At 38.1% G+C, this 24163-nt stretch overlaps 3 protein-coding genes across 3 annotated transcripts; 1 reads left to right on the top strand and 2 right to left on the bottom strand.

The window, feature by feature from the left end:
- Positions 1–1665: 1665 nt before the first annotated feature.
- LOC110062713 (uncharacterized) lies at positions 1666–7818 on the bottom strand. Its single transcript, XM_020769662.2, has 2 exons — positions 7542–7818; positions 1666–4707 (listed from the first exon to the last, which is right to left on the bottom strand). Exon 2 carries the CDS (start codon positions 4678–4680, stop codon positions 3025–3027), a length of 1656 nt encoding a protein of 551 aa, XP_020625321.1. The 5' UTR covers positions 4681–4707; positions 7542–7818; the 3' UTR covers positions 1666–3024.
- Positions 7819–9269: 1451 nt separating this feature from the next.
- On the bottom strand, positions 9270–10107 carry LOC110062701 (CD209 antigen-like). The gene has a single exon (XM_020769648.2). It carries the CDS (start codon positions 9985–9987, stop codon positions 9514–9516), a length of 474 nt encoding a protein of 157 aa, XP_020625307.2. The 5' UTR covers positions 9988–10107; the 3' UTR covers positions 9270–9513.
- A 2740-nt stretch (positions 10108–12847) lies between these two features.
- Positions 12848–22280, top strand: LOC110062739 (uncharacterized). Its single transcript, XM_089286104.1, has 11 exons — positions 12848–13096; positions 13680–13733; positions 13986–14151; positions 14373–14488; positions 15909–16076; positions 16692–17032; positions 17267–17555; positions 18426–18561; positions 18950–19064; positions 20245–20329; positions 22098–22280. The coding sequence occupies exons 1-11, from the start codon at positions 13042–13044 to the stop codon at positions 22133–22135; spliced, it is 1563 nt and encodes a 520-aa protein (XP_089142230.1). The 5' UTR covers positions 12848–13041; the 3' UTR covers positions 22136–22280.
- The last annotated feature ends 1883 nt before the right edge of the window (positions 22281–24163 follow it).

Below are 24163 nucleotides of genomic sequence, written 5' to 3'. Positions count from 1 at the left end.
CAAATAGTACTCTAGGTCGAGAGAATCTAAGTTACGTACCTAGTAAAAAACAGCAAAACTTTAGGGCACATAGCAGAGCATAGGATCTAACATGTCAGTATAGCCATCAGTAGCATTGTATTACCCAACCTTAAAACTACTAGCTAAAAACAGCTCAACTTTGGGGCAAATAGCGGAGAATAAGGTTCATTATGTCACTATGGCTATACGTAGCATTCTATAACCCAACCTTAAAACTACTACCAAAAAAACAACTTTGGGACAAATAGCAGAGAATTGGGTCCAATATGTCACTATGGCCCTATGTTGCATTCTATAACCCAACCTTAAAACTACTACCAAAAAACAGCAGAACTTTGGGACAAATAGCAGAGAATAAGGTCCATTACGTCACTATGGCTATACGTTGCATTCTATAACCCAATCCTAAAACTACTAGCAAAAATCTGCACAACTTTGGGGCACATAGAAGAGAATAGGGTCTAATATGTCAGTATGGCCATCAGTAGCATTGAATTAACCAAACTTAAAACTACCAGCAAAAAACAGCAAAACTTTGGGGCACATACTAGAGAATAGGGTGCAATATGTCACTATGGCCATACGTTGCAATCTATAACCCAACCTAAAAACTACTGGGAAAAAACAGCACAAGTTTGGGGAACATAGCAGAGAATAGGGTCCAATATGTCACTATGGCCATAAGTAATATTTTATAACCCAACCTTAAAACTACTAGTTAAAAACAGCGCAAGTTTGAGTCACATAGCAGACAATGGGGTCTAATATGTCACTATGACCATACGTTGCATTCTATAACTCTACCTTAAACATATTTTCAAAAAACAGCAGATTTCTGGGGCACATAGCAGAAAATAAGGTCCAATATGTCACAATTTAGCGCTACATAGCAGAGAATAGGGGCTAATATCTCTGAACTAAATACAATTAAGGTTGCTTATTATCCCAGCACATGTTCGATTCCGTTCTCGCTCGAGCAAGTTTTCCTGTTTCGGTGCCAGTAGATTTATCTGGTGGGTGGAATGTCGTTTAAGGTTGTGCAGCAGATGAAATCGTTTAATAAATGCTTGTTTTAATATTATTACTACTAAGTATCTCTGTAACTACCAAGACAGTGTAATGTGTTGTCTAGGCATGTCCAGTCGGTTTCTGTTCACAGTGGCTGAAGCGATCTGTGACCCGTGACCCGCAGCTTTTGCGGTTATAAAACAACCAGCAAATGAAAATCACCAGTTTTCTTTCACTTGGCTTTGTAAGGCTTTCTCTATCAGAAATAATGGTCATACCAGTTGCCTTTAAATCAGTTGCCTTTACACTTGACTTTGTTATTCAGACAGTACTTTCTTGTATTACTCTGTCAGAAATTGTATAGTAAAAATCATACTCTTCACTAGAAGGCTGATTATGACGTATCGGAATGTACTGAATTATTTTGCTCTGCTCAGATGAAAAGCCAAGACGGTAAGTCTGTTATTGAGCAATAAGCAAGCAGCTACGGCGAATAATCGATCGCTGTTGTTATTAACCATACCCAGTAGTTAAGTGTAAGGAATCCACAGTTAGATAAACACTTTTTTTTCGTAAATACCTTTTTTGCTTAAGATACCTTTTCTTAGGTAATACACGCTAAGTTACACGCGAGGATCAAATGTCTTCGAGGACACGTTTAATACACACAAGGAAAAAGATGTCTTTTGAGAACACTTTTTGAACTTGTTCCAGGCGGGCGTAGATGTCTTGATGAAAACCTTACTTGATACAGTCGAGGATAGATATTTCGAAGACAAACGCACTTAATATTACATCTATTAAAACCTTACTTTATGCACTTGAGGATAGATATTTTGAAGAAAAACACACTTAGTTCGTGAATATAATTATTTCTATGAAAACCTTACTTAATGCACTCGAGTATATATATATTAGAAAAAAACACACTTAAAATACTGACGCAGGACTATATAGGCCAAAGTAGAATTCTTGCCTACATAAGACGTCTGTAAACTCACAAGTAAATCTAGATCTCTCGCAACATACTATCACAATAGTTATTCGAGTAGAAACAACTAAGAACATTTTGAGAATACGTTTGAACAAATGTAAAAAAATGCTTAGTACTAATAAAAGACTAGCTAAAAGATACAACCAAAACTGAAGCAGACTAACTCGCGCAGTCGAACGCGCACAAAACAAACAACCTATTTCTTCTTTTAAGTTTTATACTTAATATTACATTTATTAAAACCTTACTTTATGCACTTGAGGATAGATATTTTGAAGAAAAACACACTTAGTTCGTGAATATAATTATTTCTATGAAAACCTTACTTAATTAATGCACTCGAGTATATATATATTAGAAAAAAAAAACACACTTAAAATACTGACGCAGGACTATATAGGCCAAAGTAGAATTCTTGCCTACATAAGACGTCTGTAAACTCACAAGTAAATCTAGATCTCTCGTAACATACTATCACAATAGTTATTCGAGTAGAAACAACTAAGAACATTTTGAGAATACGTTTGAACAAATGTAAAAAAATGCTTAGCACTAATAAAAAGACTAGCTAAAAGATACAACCAAAACTGAAGCAGACTAGCTCGCGCAGTCGAACGCGCACAAAACAAACAACCTATTTCTTCTTTTAAGTTTTATACTCGCATGCTATAGCCCTACAGAGAGCATGTAGGATCAAAATTGAAAATTGCCTCTTCATGAATTAGAGAATGCTTGGGAGAATTACTGAGGGATGAGGGATTGGCTGGATTAGCAGCCGCTGTTCGGAAAGACGGCGGGATATTTTTTAAGATTTCATTAACATTTGCTTTCTTTATAGAACGCTACCATCAACCATTGCAATAATACAGGGAAAAATTTCCTCCTTCGATTACACACTAAGAAGTAAACAAAAGAATAAAGAATTGTTCAGTCAAAAGAGAAACTAACCACTATCAATCTTTCTCCTCTTGGCTGTTCATTTCTAGCTCTTAACAGTTCATTCACTCTTCTTCTTCTTCCAGATCCTGGTCAGGATCAAAATTTTGAACAATAAAGCACCAGGTCCCCTTTGCTTTGGAAGTATAAGGAACAATATTAAATTTTCTTAATCTGAACCAATCTAGGAATTGTTCTGGCGTGGTGCGTAATACTTCTGCTCTGGCCAGATGATGCTCTTTACCCTTTTTCCAATACAATGTCTTTCCTTTGTCGTCAGCCATCTTGTCGTAGGTGTCCTTTCCTTTACTTCGTCCACAGTCCGTCTTGTCTTGGATGTTTATTTTAACAGGAGCCACATATGGGGAAGACAAGGCAAACTCGATTACTCTGACGTCAGTTTCATTGGGGTCGTCATCAGCAGGGGCAGAGCTCAGCTTTCCATTGTTGGCGATCTTGATATACCCACCGGTGGAGAACGTACCAGTGAAGCTCCAAATTACTTTGGAATAGTACGAATGAGGCTTGACGTCTTCCACGAACTCCAGGTTTCCTTTTGGCCAACCAACGGTCCCCGATACAATCCTCATGGGATAATCAGTCTCGTTGATAAATAGCACCGTGGTCGCCGAACCAACCATAAAGATGCCGATAGCGTCAAAGGCTGCTAAGACACCACGAAGTCCTTGGCCAAACATCTCTCCATTAAACTTCAGTTTCACTGTCTGGCGCGACACTTTTCCGACCGCTTTTTCCACTTCAACCGAGTTAGCCATTTTGGTAAGACCCAGGGAACCTCTAACTGATTCGACGACTTGTTTTGCTGTTGGGTTTCGAGCCAAGAGAAGAATTTTCGTCAACTTTCCTCCCTCTGATGGAAGCCGCCCGATGAACTTCAGGTACCTTTTATCTGACAAGAAAGTCAACGTTTCCTTGATGTTTGTTTGTCGATGGTTGATAATTCGATTGATAGCGTCGATCTTGTCGCTGCTGTCGCCAACCTCCTGAAATTTTGCTCTCGCCACTGTTAGAAGCGCCATAAAGCAGGTATAAGCCCTACAGTACGTCACCACAGCCCTCACGAAATCTGCAAAGTCAGGATCTTGCTCTAGGTTCGGTCCGTACTTGAATTGGAGTGGCAAGTTGACTCTGTATTGAAGCTGGCCCATAAAGTGATCATAATCGTTCCACAGATTCTCGTCGTCCAGTTCTTCCTTTCCCTTCATCTCCCGAAGGCGAGTTTTTTGGCGCTTAACACGACCCTCCAGACCGCTCAGCTCTGCACCCTGCAGTTTGTCGAAGAAGTTATTTAACTCACTGTGGACCACTTGAGCTAGCTGTTCCACCACGCTTGGTTTGGCTGGCTTATTTGATGAGACGATAGCTCCTGCAATGCTGCACAACGCTGAAAATGCCACCCCAAAAGGTCCCCCAGCAACTGTCGCAATGCTTGAAATGATCTCCAAGGTACCACACGTTACGTCATAAGGGTCACCTGTTTTGAGCTTTTCTAGTGCATTCACAGTGGTCCTCAATGCTTCGCCAACTTTCTGGATCTTGTCTTCTCCTTTCTTTTCCTTCTGCTCATTCACCCAACCATTGATATTGTCGAAGCTCTTTTGGAAATCTGGTTTGTCTTCCGTTGCTTTAGAAAACTCTATGAGCTGCGAATAGAACCTGCCAAAATTAGGAGTCTCACAGCCTTCGGACATACGCTTCATATTGGAATCTGGCGACGGGTGAACTTCCTATGTAATAAAAGTAAGAAGAACAATCTATTACAGAATGACACAGACTGTAATAACCTACAATTTAATTTGTCGATAACACTGACTGTTACAGATTGATGAAGTTTCAATCATGCAGTTAACATTTTAATAGTGATAGCTGCAACACAGAATGGTATAAAGGTGTCACCTTCATTTGTGACCGAGGCAGTTACTGCTTGTACACTGACTTGTTCAGTGGTGCGTCTCAGACTTATTGCCTTCTTTAGATCAATTAATGTCGATTCTAATCAGTCAACTGATCATTGTTTGAGGGAGACGTGGGGGTTTCAATGAGTATAAATATACTACTCAATAACCTATCAGAACAAAAGTAAATTAGTCAAGGTAGCGATTACGTGCTATTCCAACAAGGCAGACAGCCGCTAAAACAAAAACATAAAGTTATGGAAGAAACCACTAGCTGGGAAAATTGTCTAATTGCATTTAAAGAATACCAATTTAAATTGGTGAGAGCTGAAAATTAGCTCACTCCCCGCAGGCCTAGCCTTAACATAGCTGGAATTCTTTAAGATGTGGATGTTTCGCCGACAGGTGGTATTAATAGGCACATTACTGTTATTTAGCCGTGATTCAATTTTAAGGCCCATTTACATCACGCTGGGGTTAAAGTTCGGATAAATTCGCTCAGGCCGAAATTGTTCACAGGAAACCCAAAGTACACACATAAAACAAAGTATTTACCAACTGCTATTAACACAACATTTTGTTCAGTATATAAATTAAGCGTTGTTTTGAAATTATCCTTGCTTGATTTAACACCGGCAAAGTGGTTGTATTGTTACTAGACTTCTTAAAAATAATCTCTTTCAAATCACAAGACTTCACTGCTGTTGATGACGTTTACTTCAAAGTTGACTTTCTTTACAAACAACCCTTTTTACCAGAAATGGTTTTCTAACTATCGCACAATTATTGTAGAGAACAATTTAACCATAAAAAACTAGGATCGCTTATCACGCCAAATTTTGCTCGTTTCTGAACACTTAAAGTCAATTAGTCAAATTTACATTTCACAAACGTCAACAGAGTCAGTGCTCGTCGTATATCCCTAAAGTAATGTTATTTCTCTCCTTCTTGAACATTTTGTGTGCCCCTGCAAACTTTCACCGATAAACTGACGACGGGAAGTTTCGAATGATTGACAAGCAAGCTTGGGTACGACTTTTTACAACACAAAAGGCGACAGACGCTCCCAATGATATTATTAAGAACGGAAATGTGCGCGGGCGTAAGTGGTATTTAATCAGGGTACGTACAAAAGAAATATGCTCTGAACTAAAAACAATTAAGCTTGCTGATTATCTCAGTACACGTTTTATTCCGTTCTGGCTCGAGTAACTTTTCCTGTTTCGGTGCCAGTAGATTTATCTGTTGCGTGGAATGTCGCAGAAGGTTGTGCAGCAGATTGAGTTGTTTAATAAACACTTGTTCTAATATTACTACTACTAAGTATCTCTGTAACTACCAAGACAGTACAATGTCTTGTCTAGGCATATCCAGTCAGTTTCTCTTTACAGCGGCTGAAGCGATCCGTGACCAGTGACCCGCAGCTTACGCGGTGGTAAAACAAACAGCAAATGAAAATCATCAGTTTTCTTTCACTTGGCCTCGTAAGACTTTACTTTCTTCTACTTCTACATCAAAAATAATCATCATACTCTTTGCTTTAAAAGGGCAAAAAGATAAATAAGTTGCTATTTCATTGGCTTTATAATTTAGACCGTACTCAAGTCAACTACTTCTGCAAATCAGCTTTTTTCAACTTCGCACCATTTCCCGTGGAAGAAAATTTCTATCTTCGAGAACAACCGAGACCCCCGTTCACGCATTTGTATCCTCCAAACTCGACAACTGCTATTCTCTATTGTATAATGTCCCTAAGTACGTCATCAGAAAGCTCAAATCTGTACAGAATGCTGCTGTTCGACTGATCACACGTTCCCGTAAGTACGATCACACCACCCCCATCCTCCTCGATCTTCACTGGCTTCCTATTTCTGAACGAATCAAATTCAACATTCTACTTCTCACCTACAGGACACTCCATCTGCAGTCTCCTACCTAAATTCAAGAACTGATAACTCGATCCTCATCGTCTAGACTAAGAATACTCCGCTCATCATCCACACTTCGTCTTAACCCTGTTAACTTTAACCTAAAGACCTGTGGATCCAGAGCTTTTTCTGTCTTAGTTCCTGAACTTTGGAAGAAACTACCCACTGATATACGTTCATGCGATAATCCAAGTATATTTAAACGTAAACTGAAGGTGTATCTTTTTAAAAATTATTATTTTAGCTAAAAAGAATTTTTAATTTATTTTCTTTTTATCATTGAACCCTGTCTTTGTGTCTCCTAGAACTTTCTTTTTAGCTCTTTTGCTTTTGCAAAACGCTTAGAACAGATCTAGATAGGCGCTATAGAAATATCCATTGTTATATTTATTATAACTTTCTTGCACTACTGTGTAAAAATCATACTCTTCGCCAGGAGGCTGATTATGATGTATCGGAATGTACTGAATTATTTTAGTTCTCAAATGAAAAGCCAAAGCGGTAAGTCTGTTATTAAGCAATACGCAAGCAGCGTGAACTATCGATCCCAATAACTAGAGTGTGTAGTTTTCCAAACATTCAGTAGTAATGATGATTCACAATGATTCAAGCTAATATTTTGACGGATTTGACTTACATGAAACATAAGCTTACATTGACAAAATGTGATGATGGCAGGTTGCTGCATAGATATCCTGCCGTCATATTAACGAGGTGCAAAGTAGCGCTATTACTCACCTCGCAAACTTCACCGATGAACTCAGTCACGACGAGACGCCTTGGAATGAGTGACGGGCAAAGAAAAGATGAGGCCTTTTATAACAAAGAACAGCAAGACATGCCCAAAATTAGCTTTCTGTGTGTGGGCGTTATTTTTGTGGAATAACAATGACGCAAGGCTGATTACTACGTAGAAAACGTAACGCGACATGATAGAGTCCAAACGGAAGGCCAAGAATTCCAACCGTGGAGAGCTGTTTCGACCCGGCTGGGTCTCGTTAGCTCGGTATAGCAGCATAAAATAAACCCTACCCCATATAGTCCATATAACGGAGTACTCCCGGGGCGTTACATGCATATCCAAACCCGCGACTGTGAACAATAGGCGAAATCCAGAATATGTTATTTAAGTGGCTTTTAATCGTGGTACGTATATACAAAAGAAATATGCTCTGAAATACATCACTTAACTTTTGCGGTTATCTGCATGTTGGATTCCGCGTTCTTGCTCAAGTTAAATCTTCCTGTTTTCCTACCAGAAGATTCATCGCTTTCAGTTATGGAATGTAGGCGTGGATTGTGCAGCACATTTATGTAAACTAAAGAAGACCTTTTCTGAACGGTTCTAGAACATTTTTGACGTGTTGCTCTCAGCTGGAAAGCACAAACTCAATTCTATAATTGGCTGTCACGGTAGAATAAAGTGTGCTGCACTAAGAGATATTATACTTTCGCTCGAGATAGCTTCATTTATATTATTATCGGCTGAACGTTTGTCCAATAAGAGCCATTTTATGCTAGGTAGGTATTGGAAGGGCGTGCGCGATTTAAGGCGCGATATCACAAGGCATCAGAAATTAATTCTGTTAACCTTCCACGTTAAAAGGGCAAAACGAAAGATCAGTTGTAAACCAATTGCCAGGGTGCTAACCAGTATAAGGCATACCGAGGCACTTGCCACTGTCATTTCTTTCGTTTCTGTTGTTTCTTTTTCGAAGCAAAGAAAAACACTGCTAGATACCTGGGAATAGAATTTAGTCATGGACATTGCCTCAGTCATAATTTGTTTCTGGCTATGGCCCTTATTGCGAGACAATTTTGCATGTAATCAATCTTGCATATAAATTAACGTGGTAAAATTTTATAGCCTTTCTATAACGGAAAATATTTCACACTCATCAAACATAAAAGCTCGGGAAAACATTTTCGAGAGTGCGGCAGAACTGACACAAACGACCAAGCAATACACTGTGAAGAATAACAGCAAATCGGTGCCACCTAAACTACAAATCAATTGCAACTGTTGTTTTTTGGTTAGGGTTAATAGTTTACCTGTATCTCGGTAAGTAAATGTGCGCGCAGGGATCATAGAGTAGTTTCAGCGTACACGGGTCTACTAAATTATTTTATCCTGCTTAAAAAAGCCGTTTGAGGCAAAATTAGTGCGTGTAAACGCGCTCGTAAACTCTTTTGAGAGTCATCTGTCGACTCTTCCACCCTATTACTTCGAAATCCGATTTTACGATAACTACAGAAATTCTCGCGCGCTCATTGGCTAATTTTCACTTTTAATAAGGGGACAGACACATGAATTCATAATTTATACGATGTGCCAACGAGCGAGAGCGGACAATTTGACAATTTATTATTGTAAAATACTAACGTCAATTTGTTAAATGTACTTATCTTTGTTTTCCTGCTCTGCTTCTTATGACATATTTGTATTATAGTTAAGTCAGATATGCTTTGGTGATCATGTCTTTTATTTATTGACCGCTCATTGGTGAACTAGAACACACAAAGAAACTGAACCTCGTAATCTAACGAATTTAAAACGGATCCTCGTGTTTTTCTAGTAATTACACGTCATGATGATATTACATTACTTATTTCGACCTATTTCGACCTATTCCCATAACGTGTCAAAAAGCAATTTTTCTACACATGGTGCGCCATAAACTTACAGTTAATTTTAGTTTAGAATTAAACTTCAATAATTTTCACAGATGTATCCACGTGTTGACGTAATTCCTTGACCTGCATCTTTGTCATCGCACATGATATTATTAAAATGCCCTTGGGTCCCTGAACTGGGATACCAGATTTCGCCACAAAGTTCCCGTGAATCATCAGAAGGCTCGCCTCTCTGCCAGCGGCTGTCATCTGTCGCCACAGTGACACCAGGCGATCCTGCCTCGGTCCATTTCCACGTTCCACTTTCTTTACGGAGTCCAATGTAATAGTGAGTGTAACTACCGGACTCAGTCACTTTATCTGCGAGAAAGCCTTTCACTTTGTTCCACTCGTCTGTGGTTTCCATGGTAACTAAGTGAGCTCCTATTTCGCGGCAAGCCTTACGGGCCTCGTTCCATGTGCTGTCAGCATCATGGAAAGTATAGCAGTCGTTCACCGCGCTGCCGCTAGGTGAACTTTCTACAGCTGAAACGTTTAACCGCATGGTCATATGAGAAAAATCAGCAAAACTCTACCGCTCAATATTGTGCTTGAAATTAATCATGTGTACACTTGACTAATAAAACACAAATCGACCAAATAAGGTTAGAAACGCAACAAAAAAAAAGCAAAAAAAGCCTCGACAAACAAACCAAAAGTTCCTCTGACCTCCCAAGTTCCCGCGAACGCAATTTTCTTGCAACTACTAATATATTTTAACCACAATTTGACCAAGAAATACGGGGAATTCTTGAAAATGTCCACGAAGAATCAGCCGCTAAATGGTAGGTGTTTAAATTGTTCCTTTGGTTGCGGATCTTGAAGTCAGGCGGATAGAGCACTCGTGCCCTTTTGGGGCCAAGCACTCTTTTAATGAAATTGTCACACCCCCATGCTTATGTTATGTCTGTCTATCGACATGCTAGTTCTTACTGAACAAGGTTTTTACTTTGTATTCGATTTTCAAAAAATGAAAGTCGTTTGAATTTAAGTCAGTGCTATTATGGTCAAAAGTTTGCAGTTGTTTGTCAATTTTAGAGAGTAAAAGTGCTCGATACACACGCCAAGCTTTCGCTTGAAGAATTTTACCATTCGTTTCACAGGTAAAAGTGTTTATTAATTCCCGAATTCTTAAGACATTGCATTATTTTTTCTGTTTGTGGCGGCAGAATACTTGCAATGCAATAGAATTCCAAATTATGAAATTCATGATTTCCCAAAACTTTGACAGCTTGTTTGAGCCCGAATTGTTAAGAAAGAGTTAGATTTAATTAGAAATAATATTCCTTAGTTTCTAAGAAAACCATAATCAGTAACAGTATTACATACTGGAGAAGGATCTACACTGACTATAACAAGAATTTAGAACATGAATGCATAGTGTTATCATTAGCAATCAAGCGGTTTTCACGAAAAACAGAAAGATTCAAGCAGTACCGGAATGCTATGTAGACTAGCCCGAGTACAAGCTTCAGATCATAAAATAGTGACAATTAAACACAAATCCGAAACTCGCACTTGAACCCAAAAGAATGACAATCCCCCAAAATGATCACTACGTATGCAATGGCTGCACTTAATACATACAGCTAACTGAGCCCTTATTAATCGAAATTCTCAGTAAAAAGCTTAACAATTAAGTCCAACCTTTTGATATTTGGGAAATAACGAACAACTTAGCAATGATCTTGAAGGGAGCCATAGATTTCATCATCAACCTGAAAACGATCAAGTAAGAGATAAGAAGTAAGCGATTAAATCAAAATGATAAAAATGTTTTTACCAGAAAGTTATCCTTATCCTCGAGTTTCTGCACGAATTCTAGTTCCTCTCTCTAGATCATGCTATCAAGGCATTTCACCAGACACCGACAGCAAAGCAACCAGGCTGAACACATGTTAACCTACTTTGGAGGATTAAGCGTTGTTCTTTGATGTTTAGATTGGAAAAAACTGTAATGTACTCAACAAATATTCAAACCGTAGGCAAAGGTATGCAAGAAGATGTCTCTCTTTTTGGTTCATGAGTCTTGTGATGGTGGTATGATTGTTTACAGGTCTTGCACAGTACCCTTTACCAGGTTAGTGTCAGTTTTCACGCCGTCTCCTGAGATAAACCACTGAAGCTAATATTCTGTTAGAGGAAAAGCCGTTTATGTAAACCTTTTTAAAATGACAATCCTTTTAATTGATTTCACTTAGATAATACCTCATTTGCAAAAAAAAAAAAAAATGACTAGTTTGGTCTCGTCGTCACAATCCATTCACGCTAAAATTTTATTGGCATTCCGTGATCAACAGTAATATGCAATTCCGTGATTTCAACAGGTGGTGATTTTTTGAGAGGCTAAAAAAAATGGAAGTACGAGTCTAAACAAATCGCCATCTAGGTTGTATGAAATTCATTCATTTCTCAACTCGTCAACTTTGCTGTATGAAAGAAGTAATAATAGTAATTGTCAGTGATTTCTTAAAAGCTACATGTATTTGAACGAATAGTGCTATATATTATTCTTAGAACGTTTCTCGATGTTATCGATAATTAATGCGTTTCGTTTAAACAAAGGAAATCCTAAACAGGCAGAGATTTTTGCGATTTTTATTTCCGTTTTCTTTTAAGTTCACCTGACTCTTCCATCGTCGAAAATCTAAGCTTGGTTGCCTTTTCAACTGTCTTTTCGTATTAAAAAATGTGATGTAGCACATCCTGTCGCGCGTAACTGCTTCCTATCAGGAAATCTTACCAATCTCTTTCGTGTTTGGTATATTACTTCAACAATTGATTATGTAAATAATTGGTGACTCACGTTTCAGAGAGATTAATATCCGAGCAATTTTTTTCCACTGGTAGGGTTTTCCAAAGCTAAAGAAGCTGAAGTTTTCATCTACGATAATCAAAACGCATGAAAACATTGGAGAATAACCTAGGTCCCTAACATATGTTCCCCCCTGCTTTGATTTGCAGGTTGAATCTTGTGTCTAAGTTATCTATTTGCTCTGCACATCGTTAAAAATTTAAACTTCAGGTTGTCTTTTACAATTACCTAATATTATGTATTGTGACTATGAACTGGCGTTAATTAACTATATGAGCTCACGAGCAACTGAAGAACTCCTTTCCAAGCAAAAGACCGCAGTAAACAGATTAATTCGTCTGTTTTAAGTCAGAAGTAAGCAGATTCTTTCACAAATTGATACCGTCTTGTTTTGTTCCAGTTTTTTCGGTGCATTTACGCGCCTTTCTAGAAAATTAAGATAATATTTATCCTTTTCATATATCAATACTTCATCCACTAAAAAGAGCAGACTGTAAAGGAAAACCGAGTTGTGTCCTTTTTTATTATTATTATCTGTTTCATTTTTCTAGAGCTGCAGAGATTGAACCTTTCAGTTAAGAATATGAGGCAGGAGATATTTTGCGATGGCAAGGCAAATCAGAGAAATGTCCTGTACAAGTAGTGATTAAGCGGTGCAGACTAAATTTCTCGAGTCAGAAATCCACTGACAGCACTGTCTCCAGTGTACGCCACTAATTGCGCATCATATCTTCTTCACACAGCGCAGAAATGAAGATTGTCTCCACTGTGGGATGTGCAATGCTTCTCGTGGTTTTGAGTTTTGGTAATAAGATTATGTAACTTTAATTACGTTAATTTCCCTGCTTAAAGATTACATATAACAGCTTTTAGAAATCTTATTGAAATATGTCAGCATCAAGAACGTAAGTGAAAAAGTTAAGAATTGATTTGCAATGTTTGTTTCTCATTTTAGCCCCAGTATACGCTATTCCCGTTATTGTCACATCTTAAAACTATTTATTTATCTATCATATTGTTATCAATTCGCTACTTTGGATTTTGTATTGGTACTGCAGCATACTGAAGTCATGAACATCAAACTTTTCTGATCAGAATAATTTTTCTGTTGGGCGCAAATGATTAACGTAGTTGCAACATTCATTACTATCTTTCCATTAGATTTGAGTAGATTATTTTGATTGCCTAAAACTCGGGAGTTACAATTCTCGGCGAGACCCCTCCAGTCTAAAGATGAACTTATCAACAGCTTCTAAAATAAACGAAAAAGCCATACCGATTGAAGGAATTGATTACCTAAAAGAAAGTTTTCTGCCTATACTTAGGGTGTAGTTGAAGTTGTGAGAAGTCGATGGAGTTTATTTATCATCGGTACGTGTTTTTAACAGGCCGAGCATCATCAATACTGCATGATCGACTAAATGATACAGATTTGGCAGCAGGTAATTATTGTTCATTTGTACGTATAAAATAGAAACCAGAAACTGCAAGGGACCGCGTACGATAAACGCTGCCCACGTAGGATCTACAAGAGATCTGAAAATAGCCAGTATATTTATCCCTGTTAAAAAGGCAGGGTTGGCGGACAAACAGTCAAATGGTCGATATCACAAAAAAGCCGTCACCTAATAAAGGACAAACACAACAAGATATATCTAGCAAAATAGCGGAACATTTTTAAAATTATTTTTCAGAAGGCAAAGGAGAGAGGTCCGCCGTGTTAACACCAAGATTAATTCTAGTGAAAAATTTGGTACAAAGAGTGACAGGTCTCAGTGACACTGATGTTCTTGGTGTTTACAACTACGGTTGCTGGTGTGGTCCACGAGGACAAGGAAAAGTCGTGGATAACTTTGATTAGTACGTATATAAATCTACCATATTAATTACATTAAGATTGGCTTGCTCTCTACCCAAGTGGTCTAAGAAAAGCTAGCGAGTTGTTTCTTTTTTTTCTGTTTCTTTTTCTATGTTTGCTTTTTTCATTCTTTTATTCTTTTCCTTCTTAACCCTGTCTTCTCCATTTTGCCCGTCCATCTTTTTTTTTTTTCATCGTTAATTTTGTATCTTTTTGTAATTAGCTGTTGCAAAGTCCATGATTTTTGTGAGAACGAACTCCAAGACAATGACAAGTGTGGTGGTAATCTAGATAACATGAACAGAAACTTCAAGTACGAAACGAATACCTACAGATGTTGTAAGTTTATTGATATTTTGTGCAGAATATTGTTACTTGAAACTGTAGAAAGTATTTTAAGTTATCGTTTTGAGTTGTCGTTGAAGCCAACAACAATATAATTATATTTAAACAATCATGAATGCTAGTTATGAGATGTGATCTAAACAATATAGAATGGGAAAGATTACTATAGTATCCAGCCACAGTTCAGTGCACTTCTAAAATCTTATGATTAACGGTTATCCTACAACATCGCGCGGGTTTTCTAAAATTAGACAATATTCCTCAAGGATAAATCAATCAATCAATCATTTATTTTAACAAGTTTCGTCGAGTAGCTAATAACTCGCTCAAAATTAGAAAGTGTATAAATGAGAACTATAGTAATTACAGCTATAGTTATTATTATATTTTAGCCAATAATGTTGTTCTATTTTAAAACAACTTAATAGAGATATGAAAATTAGCAATAAATACATAACATGTGATTTGCTAAGCCCTACAAAAAAAAGTAAACAACTATAAGATTACGTGAAACGTGACAGAGAAGCTAAAAGACACGTTCTACAATCGTTCCACAGAAGCTGCGATCTTGCAATTTACTTATGAAGTCATTTACATCACTTGAAAGACGTACCTGAGAGGGCAAACTGTTCCATAACTTAGTTGATAAATAAGAGAAAGAGTTCTTTTAAATTTAAGATTAAAATTAGGTATTTCCAAAGTCGAGCCCTCTCCTCCATGAATGAGCCAAGAAATTCAACTGATTAATTTAGTAAGGTGTCAATTACACGCAGTTTTATGTTGGCTGATAAACTGTGATTATGCAGCGTTCAGCAAGATTTCAGAGGAATCTTAGCAAACTAGGTATATCATAGCCGGGATATCTGTTATGAACAAATGATATATAGCAGGGTTTTCCTGATCATTATTTAGGAATCGTGAAAAATGGTGACAGAAGAAATGTTTCCTAACTAAAAATGCTTGTTTACGTGTATAAAAGCATTTTCTTTTAAAGCAAATTACAGCCTTCTTACATTATAAAGCCCCCAAAAAGTGCGCATGCAATAGCTTCATAGATTGTTACTTGTATCCCAGTGCCCAAAGGGGAGGCGCAGTGGCCTCATGGTTAGTGCGCTCGTCTCTGGATCGAGCGGCCCGGGTTCGAGCCCTGGCCGGGGACATTGTGTTGTGATCTTGAGCAAGACACTGTACTCTCACAGTGCCTCTCTCCCCCCAAGTGCATAAATGCGCACCGGTGAACTTAATGCTGGGGTAACCCTGCGGTGGACTAGCATCCCACTTAGTGGGGAGTAGAAATATACATAGTCGCTTCATGCTACAGAAACCGGGATAAGCTCCAGCCTGATGAGCCACTTGGCTCGTATGCAGACTTTACCTTTTTATGCCAGTGCCCAATGTTGACTTGTTTTCGTAGCTCCAGTGAGTGAATATCGTTCAAGTGATGTGGAGGCGAACAAGTGTAGACAGGCTGTGTGTATCTGCGACATGGAAATGGTCCGGTGTATGAAGCACTACAAAGATGCGTTCAGCTCCGATAACGTTGGATGGGTAACATCACAGCAAAAATCATGTGCAGTAACAGGTGGACGATTCTGTGAAACTTGAAATGAAAACTTCGAATTTCTAGGGATATGGTTTGTTTTGTATTTCTTAGCAGACACTTCAGTTATTGGTGAACGCGGTTTAAACAAAGCAACGTCCACCTTCTCCTAAAAGGTTAATTAAACTTTTCAATCCCATCTTGGAGAACTTTGATCTTTAGTTGTCTCATACACTCGAACGACAGTTTACACTGTTATAGTACAACTGAACAAAGTTATCAATTTAGCAGGGAACTGACCAGAGGTTGGGGGAGCCTGAGTAGATATTGCAGCATTTTATCGTTGTTGTTTGATTGTGCTTGTTTTTGTCTGTCTATCACCTGGAATTCAATGCACGTTTGTAGAATAATTGTTAAATAGGCAATGCTTGATAGTCTTGATATAAGACTGTTGTCTTCAGTAGTTAGGAAATAGATGAACTAAAAAAGGCAAATGTATTTCAAGCCACACATGGTTGATCAGCATTACAGGAAACTGAGACTGGTTCAGTATTTTTTCGTGCACCCAGTCATCTGCACTACACTTTGTATACAAAATGGAGGTCATCAGGGTCCTGAGTTCCTTATTATGTTAATGTATAGTGCTGTTAATTGCAGATGGTGATTTCTGCAATACCAAAGCCGATGTAGTTGTTCTTATTCAAGACAGTCAGGATATTTCCACAGCGACAGTTGGAAACATAAAAACGGTGGTGCGAAGACTGCTGACTCTTCTAGGTAGTGAGTCAACTGACTTCACCTTTGCACTGGCAACGTACGCTAAATCGAGGCGAATGAGTTGTTTTGGCAGCGCAACCGATACAATCAGTTATATGGACAGAGAATACAATCATGGACGTCGTGGTACTAAAAACCTTTTAAAACGGGCCCTAAGTAGAATGATCTTAAAACAATTTCAAAATCGACGAGACGACAGAAAAGGCGACGACACAGCAAAGGTGATTTTTACTTTTATTTCTTTCCCGATGTGCATGGCCATTTGAAGGTATTCAATTATAGCCATGAATACTATTCAGGATTAAAAATTTAAGGGTAGAATGTTACAAATTTTGAGACATTTTGCCTTGTACAAACACTACGAGTTAGCAGATCACAAGTATTAAATTCTGTTATTCACGAATGGTTAACCGTGGCTCTCATTTTTTTTTCTTTAAATTTGAACAACTGTCAAGATTCTAGTAATATTCTCAGACGGCAAAGCGGAACATGGAAGAGGTGCGAGTGGAAACATTATGGACACCTTCAGGCTTGAGAAAGCTGCAAAACTGTTGAGAGTCAATGACAAGGTTAAAATAGTCGGAGCCCTTATTCCCAACAATGACAACACAGAACGAATACAGGAGCTAAAAGGGATCGTCACTGAACCAAATGATGCTATAGACGAGGATTTTACTTCCAGCAACCTTAACAACATCGCAGATCTCCTTGCAGCTCGGGTGAAACGATTTGTGACCTGTCCGGGTAACACTGAATTTTATTTTAATGCATGTAAATTAATTAGCGTAATACAAACTGCTCAAGATGACACAAATTATTTTATGAAAAGCAGAAGAAAATCCAGGACAGAACCTTTGATATAAAAATTAATGTGTAGACTGCTCTCGATACAATTTTAACGGATTGTTCTAAGGTGTGCAGAAGTTGAATTATTATTTAACAACGCGCGATGTTCTTTTTTCTTGCTTGGTAAGAGGGCAGAATGTGCTCTTTCGAATTTTTCGTTTGCATGGCTGTACCGCCACATTCCAAACTTTAACCCTTTGTTTTTCCGAGAAAAATGCGTCAGTATCCTTACTCGTTTTCAATCTGACCATTTCCAAAATAGAAATTCCTGCCAAATAATTCATTTTGAAAGGAAAACATCACCGAGGACATATTGCATATTTGCCGTTAAAAATCGTAACTCCTGTGAATCAGCAGTAACTCAACTCAATAGTCCTTTAAGCCAAAAGACTGACGTTATGTTATACTCTGGCTGTTGTCTCAGCAATGGTAACTTTGGGTGAAATATTTACTCCTCTGCAAGTGAGCAGTGCAACGGAATCAATTTCCATTCCAGTTATAGCGAAATAGGATGAAATGCCATCAATCCGGCTACACGGGCCACGAAAATCTGGCCATATTTACGCGTTGACCGTATTAATTAAAGTGTTTCTTTAAATAAGAAAATAAGAAAATGACCGACCTAGAATAAAGTGGCTGTCATATCAAGGTGAGCGTGTTAAGGAGGTGGCCGTAATGCAGGGTTTCACTTTAGAACAGATTCTTGTGTAGTCTATCAAGTTTCAGTGGCGGTTGCTACATTCATAATCATTTTGAATATTTCAACAGTTACATACACAATTGAAGTTTTCACCGAGGAGACATTTGTAAACAACGAGTACAATCTGAAAGTTAGGATTCAAGGACATGGGGACAAACAAACGGAAGACCACGCCTTGACCGAGCCAACAACAGAAATGCAAGGGTATGATAGGACCAGGGTGTCAAAATAATTGCTGTTGGTGTCGATATACAGATTTGGCTTAAATGCTGCTTTTAGTATGTGCATAAGGTATATAACACCCAAATCTGTTTATAGGTACAACTTATCCAAAATTGATACAACACGTAGATATATATACCACTAAAACTCAGGCCTTTCTCAGTAGTGATCATTTTCTTTCCCAAGCCCCAGCGTGTGTTGCTTCTTTCTCAAAAGGGTCCAATTGAGTCGGAATTTGTTGCAAGTGGTTACAAACGAAATATCTGTGGACTTAAAATTTTAGGAGATCAAGGATGACGCATTTGATTGTTATTTACAAAGCACTCTTTGACCAATTTTTGATAGTTTTTGTTGTGGTTGTTTTCGTTAGAGACCTGTTCGTGATTAAAGCCGAGTTCTCCGATCTTGATGTTGGAACTGTGAGGAGGGTTCATCTATCAGCAAGTAGAAAAACCCAGGGAAATAGTGTGTGGAGCCTTAAGAAGGTATTGGGGTATTATTTCTAGTTGAAAACTCCATATATGTTATTTGCCGGCTGGGAGGTCCGTATAGTGAAAAACTGTGACCGAGATCTTAAAAATGCTGCCCGAGGCCGCAGGTCGAGGGCAGCATTTTCAAGCCCGAGGTCACAGTTTTTCATTATACGGACCGACCCTAAGCCGGCAAATAACATGTTTATTTTTTTTTCCCGCAGTTAATTGGTTAATTGGTTTTTTCGAACTACTTAATGTTAGTTGCATTTATTTCACCAGTTAAGTTCTCCAAAATTGTTTTTACGGTGTGAAACTTCGTGCGAAGTTTGAAGTTTTACTACAAAAACAATTTCTGTCAGTCGTTGCTTTTAAAATCACTTGAAATCATACCTTTCTACCGTAAATTGAGTAGCAGAAAGCGAGGAAACTCGTTAAGTGTCTTCCACAGAAATTCTCCTAAATACAGCTACGATCAGAGAGGTAAACTCGACTGAAATTGACTCAAATTTTACGGCGAGAGAAACACAGGATTACGCGCCATTACAGCGCCAAGCTACAAACAACCTGGACTTGCCACTCGATTGATGTGTAAAAAAGGCAAAAGATTGACGATTACGGCTAACTTTTAGGAGCGAAATTTAGGCAGCGGGGAAAAAATCCGGCCCGTGGGCCGTATCGTAAAAAGCTGAACCGGTCACGAGCGTATGATTAGCCAATCAAATTCGAGGAATTAGGATTCCGGCCCGGTCAGATGCTTGAGAAAAAAATAACATGTTTTATTTGTCCTTGCTAACGGCATGATAACATATCATCTTTCACATTTTTTTACTGAGCACAAAATTTACCATATTTTATTATTGATCTTCACTCAGACAGGATCCTTTTTTAACCTTGCTGATCTTAACACCATATGCAGGCAGCACTCGTGTCGGTTATAACACGCCCCCCCCCTCCCCTCTCCCCTAATGAATGGCCACACCGACCATTAGTTCCTCTGTAACTCAGTGGTTGGAGCGCTTGACCGGTAACTGGGAGGTCACGGACTATGGTCCTTTCTTTATCTCACGCGCTCATCTTTCAATTCCCATCGCTTGAACTAAACTAGAACGTATCATTGATGTTGTCCTACTTAGTTTTCCAAAACGTCAAGAAAATGGACGTCAAGAATAACCGTTTTTTGTTTTTGTATCAGGTAAAGGTTAAAAAGGGAGGGCAAACGGTAACCGCAGTGTTCAATGAAGATATTCCCGCCTGGCCCCTTGGTCAATGGTATTCTGGTAAGTTCTAATTAGAAAATTTTTTCTAACAGTAGAATATATCTCTCGTGTCAGCATTTTTCCGACCATTGGCCCACTTTACCAGCTTCAGAAGTTGTCGCTCTAATCTGTAAGATGCGCTTAACCCTTTCACCCCCCTTGAGGAATACCACACATTTGTGAGACAGTAGTTATAGACACAAAGACCACCATACAATATATCTTTTGAAAGGTATTGTTTGTGGAGTTCCATAAATAATACTAACAGCCATAGAGGAAGTCACAGTTTGAACTGCAAAGCATTTAAAACGAAAAAAAGGGTTGAAAAATATCTTACTCCTCCCATAGTTGAGGTGTATTCCTAAACTATGTCTTATTTGCAGCTCTTGATATGTCGGTGATAGTCAGATATTAACTTAACCATACAACTGTAAGAGATAAAAAGAGCGAAAACTGTAGGGATGATTAGTCAAGTCTCACATAAGAGGGTGGTATGATTTATCAAATACCCTTTTGCTGTTATAATGTGATACAAATTGTCCAAATGTTGAGCATGTAATGGCAAAAACTGAAGCATTTTTGGGAGGACATGCTAATGTCCGACCTATGTAACTGAGAAGCGAGGTGGTCTTCAGGCAGGCTGGATGGCTGGCAGGCTGTTCAAGATATGCAAAACGTTCTTAAATAAACTTTCATAACAGCTGCCTGAACAGCTGGCTTGAAGCTAAGGAAGCTTGGTTATGCTAGCTCGCTCGCGACTCAGGCATATATTCCAATTAGCGAACATTGTACTACATCAATTATTTTGTACGCGACGATCGCAAGCCATTGCAACCATAATGTATAAAGTCAAAAATGGTCTGGCGTCTCCTTACATTGCGGAATTATTTGTTCTTACCAATTCTCAGTATTACCTTAGAAATTCTGATTTCACCATGATACCCAGAGTTCGGACTGTTGCTTATGGCAAACATAGCCTGTCATTTGGTCCAAACTCGACAAATCCATTCGATCTTCTGAATCATTGCACACTTTCAAAAAGCGCATCAAATTGGTTGATTTCACAAGCCTGCTAGACAGTACTTGTAGAGACTGTTCTATATGTAACAACTAATACTTGATCTTACTGCATGACCCTGTTTATATATATATTTTAAAACACTTACAAACGTACATGAATTTCATATTTTACTAATTATTAGGTAAGTAGTCGTAGTTAGGTGTCCCCAATTAGTATACATTTTATGCTAGCGACTTCGACACGTTAATAAAGTTCTTAATTTAATTTCATTTAACGATTGTTTAGATCGCAAGCTGTGTAGTGCCCTTGCAAGCGTTAAGTATCTTTTACTGTGCAGAAAATAAACCATCTGGTTAATTTTGAAGATTTCTTTTATCATTCCCATGCCTAATCCACTTTAAGTCAATAAAGGTGGCATGAAGGTAAAGGCTGAGAAATAAATGAATAAAATCAGGCTCTTCCAGCTACTGTTGTAATCTCCTCAACCCAACGTTGTTTAACATAAACTTCGACACCGTTAAAATAAACGCTTTTCTTAAAATTAGCAAGACGCTCTAATGATGTTGTTTACTCCTTTTCCAACTTCACCTTGGTTATATTCCCAGCTTCTATGAAATAAGGTTCAAGGCTGTAAACCGAACTGACCAATAATACTTTCGGAAATGGCAATGTATATAATGATATTGAATTAACTGAACTGAGATAAAAATTTACAAGAAAAAGAAGTATAAATATTTAAATAATATAATTTTGCGTCTTGTTTTGCAGCTAGAGCACGGGCGTCTAATCCACCGTCTGAAACGTAGCGGTCAGCGGAATGGGAATGAAGTGCGAACAAGCATGCGCATAAATTGCCGTGAACGGAATGAGCGAAGAATAAATAAATAATTAATGATAATATTAAAGTAAATAATGATAATAATACCGTACTTCAAAGATTAAATTGATGTTTCATCCTAATTCAAGTCTTATTTTTATTTGTAATCTCTATAATCCAACTGTTTTTGTAATTTTCTTCTACCTCAAGGAAATTTAATGGCTTGGCTGATGCCGTATAACATAAATTGGAGTTTAAATTTAAATTTACCTGCAAGCTACTAAAAATATAGTAATCCTTCCAGATTATATAGTCAATTAAGTTTTACCATCTTGTCATTGTAGGAAACCACCTTGTAAATCAACAAAATATTCTTGTCTAACAAACTACGTTGGAAGGTGGCCACGCAGAAGTTAACACCAGCAAAATTCCATATGCATTGTGTTTGACATTTGAGCCTTGTCACGTTTTATTTGTGATGATCGTTTTGTTATTCCCCGAAACCATTAAGAATAGATGTTTGTTCCCATTTTCTCTCGTTTAGTCCGTGAAATTGGCTGCAACTCTATTTTTTTGTTTGTTTTTGTTTGTTTTTTTTATGGATTCCTGGAGCGTTTTTGTTCCATAGCACTCTGGATGTCACCGTTATCATATCGCCGTCAGCTTGGAACGCATTTTAAGTCCCTGGGTTATTTTCTCTTCCAGTTCCGACTTTGGCATCATGTTAGCTGCACTCTTACATCTCTAATAAGGTGGTTCTGTCGCACTGGTTTCAAAATTGCGATTTTACACCGCTTTCTCTTTGGCGAAGTAAAGCAAACAAGAAGAAGAACATATAAGAAATAGCGTAGTGGAACAAATACGAAAACGGTATTCCGCGTTGACAACATTTTACAAATAAAAACAGTTGTTCATTTTTAGCTAGGTGCTTGATTAAGGTTACAATTTACTACATTTTACAGTGATTTCGATAATTTATGAATCGGATTAAGCCACTGTTGATGTTAGTTACACGTAAAAATAAGCTTTAGTAATTTTCACAGATGAATCCACGTTTAGCATTACGACATTTTGCATTGCATCTGACATTATTAAAGTTCCCTGTACAGTTTTCCAGTTTTGGAACTGATCTCACCACAAGTTTCTTTTAAAATGTTGTGAGTGGTAGGCTCACTGGCCTGTCAGCGGCTGTCATCCGTGGCCACATTGACACCATGATTAGGCAGCTTTTTGATGCCATGATTGTAGCATCAACTAATGAAGAGTGGGTATAATGACTCATCAAAATCTACGGCTTGGAAAGTCCTGAGCTGTGCTGAAAACTATTTTGAGTCACCTTCCACATGTAGCGGACGGGATTCCCGGGGAAAAAATCTGAATTTAAGGTAAATCCATCGAAATAGAACTCACAAAAGCTTTTCTTTCAAACTTTACCTGTTGGCTGTTTATATCAAGGTAACTTACGTTTTGAAATAAAAAAAATAGCGATACCGGTATTCGCTTAGGAGCAGGAGGACCTTCAATAAGTCCCATAATTCCTGAAATTATCAGCTCTCAAAAACGTTTATATTTGAATCGAACCATTCTCTTTACGCTTTGTGAGAGCAGAAAAATAGGGAGAAAGTTAAGCGAGAAAAAACATAACGGATGCATTACATCAATGCAAACGAGCAATTTCATGTGCGTTTCATGATAAAGGTGCTATTATTTCGTCGACAAGGATTCAATATGTTCCAAGCACGCAGTGTTCTTGAGCCACATATTATCTTTTACGAGTGCTAGCTAAGCTCTCATTTTCAGTGATATTTTTTTTAATCTGCGATAGAAATTGGTTTATAATCACTGCATAGAAAGAAGGTGATCGCTGCATTCAAACCAAGTGAAAAATCGTTAGGTCCTGGTACTCGTTTCCGAGAAAAACGATGATTTGTCTCTCTCACAAGCAAAGCCGTTTAGAAAAAGCCACCACTTTGTTTATGTGCGCTCTCTGATTTTGCGGGTTGCTCCACGCAGTAAT

The sequence above is a fragment of the Orbicella faveolata genome, unplaced genomic scaffold (genome assembly GCF_042242905.1).
Source record: "Orbicella faveolata isolate gen_17 unplaced genomic scaffold, um_ofav_v1 contig_14, whole genome shotgun sequence".
Classification (NCBI taxonomy): Eukaryota; Metazoa; Cnidaria; class Anthozoa; order Scleractinia; family Merulinidae; genus Orbicella; species Orbicella faveolata.
This window is presented reverse-complemented; position numbering and strand designations above follow the sequence as displayed.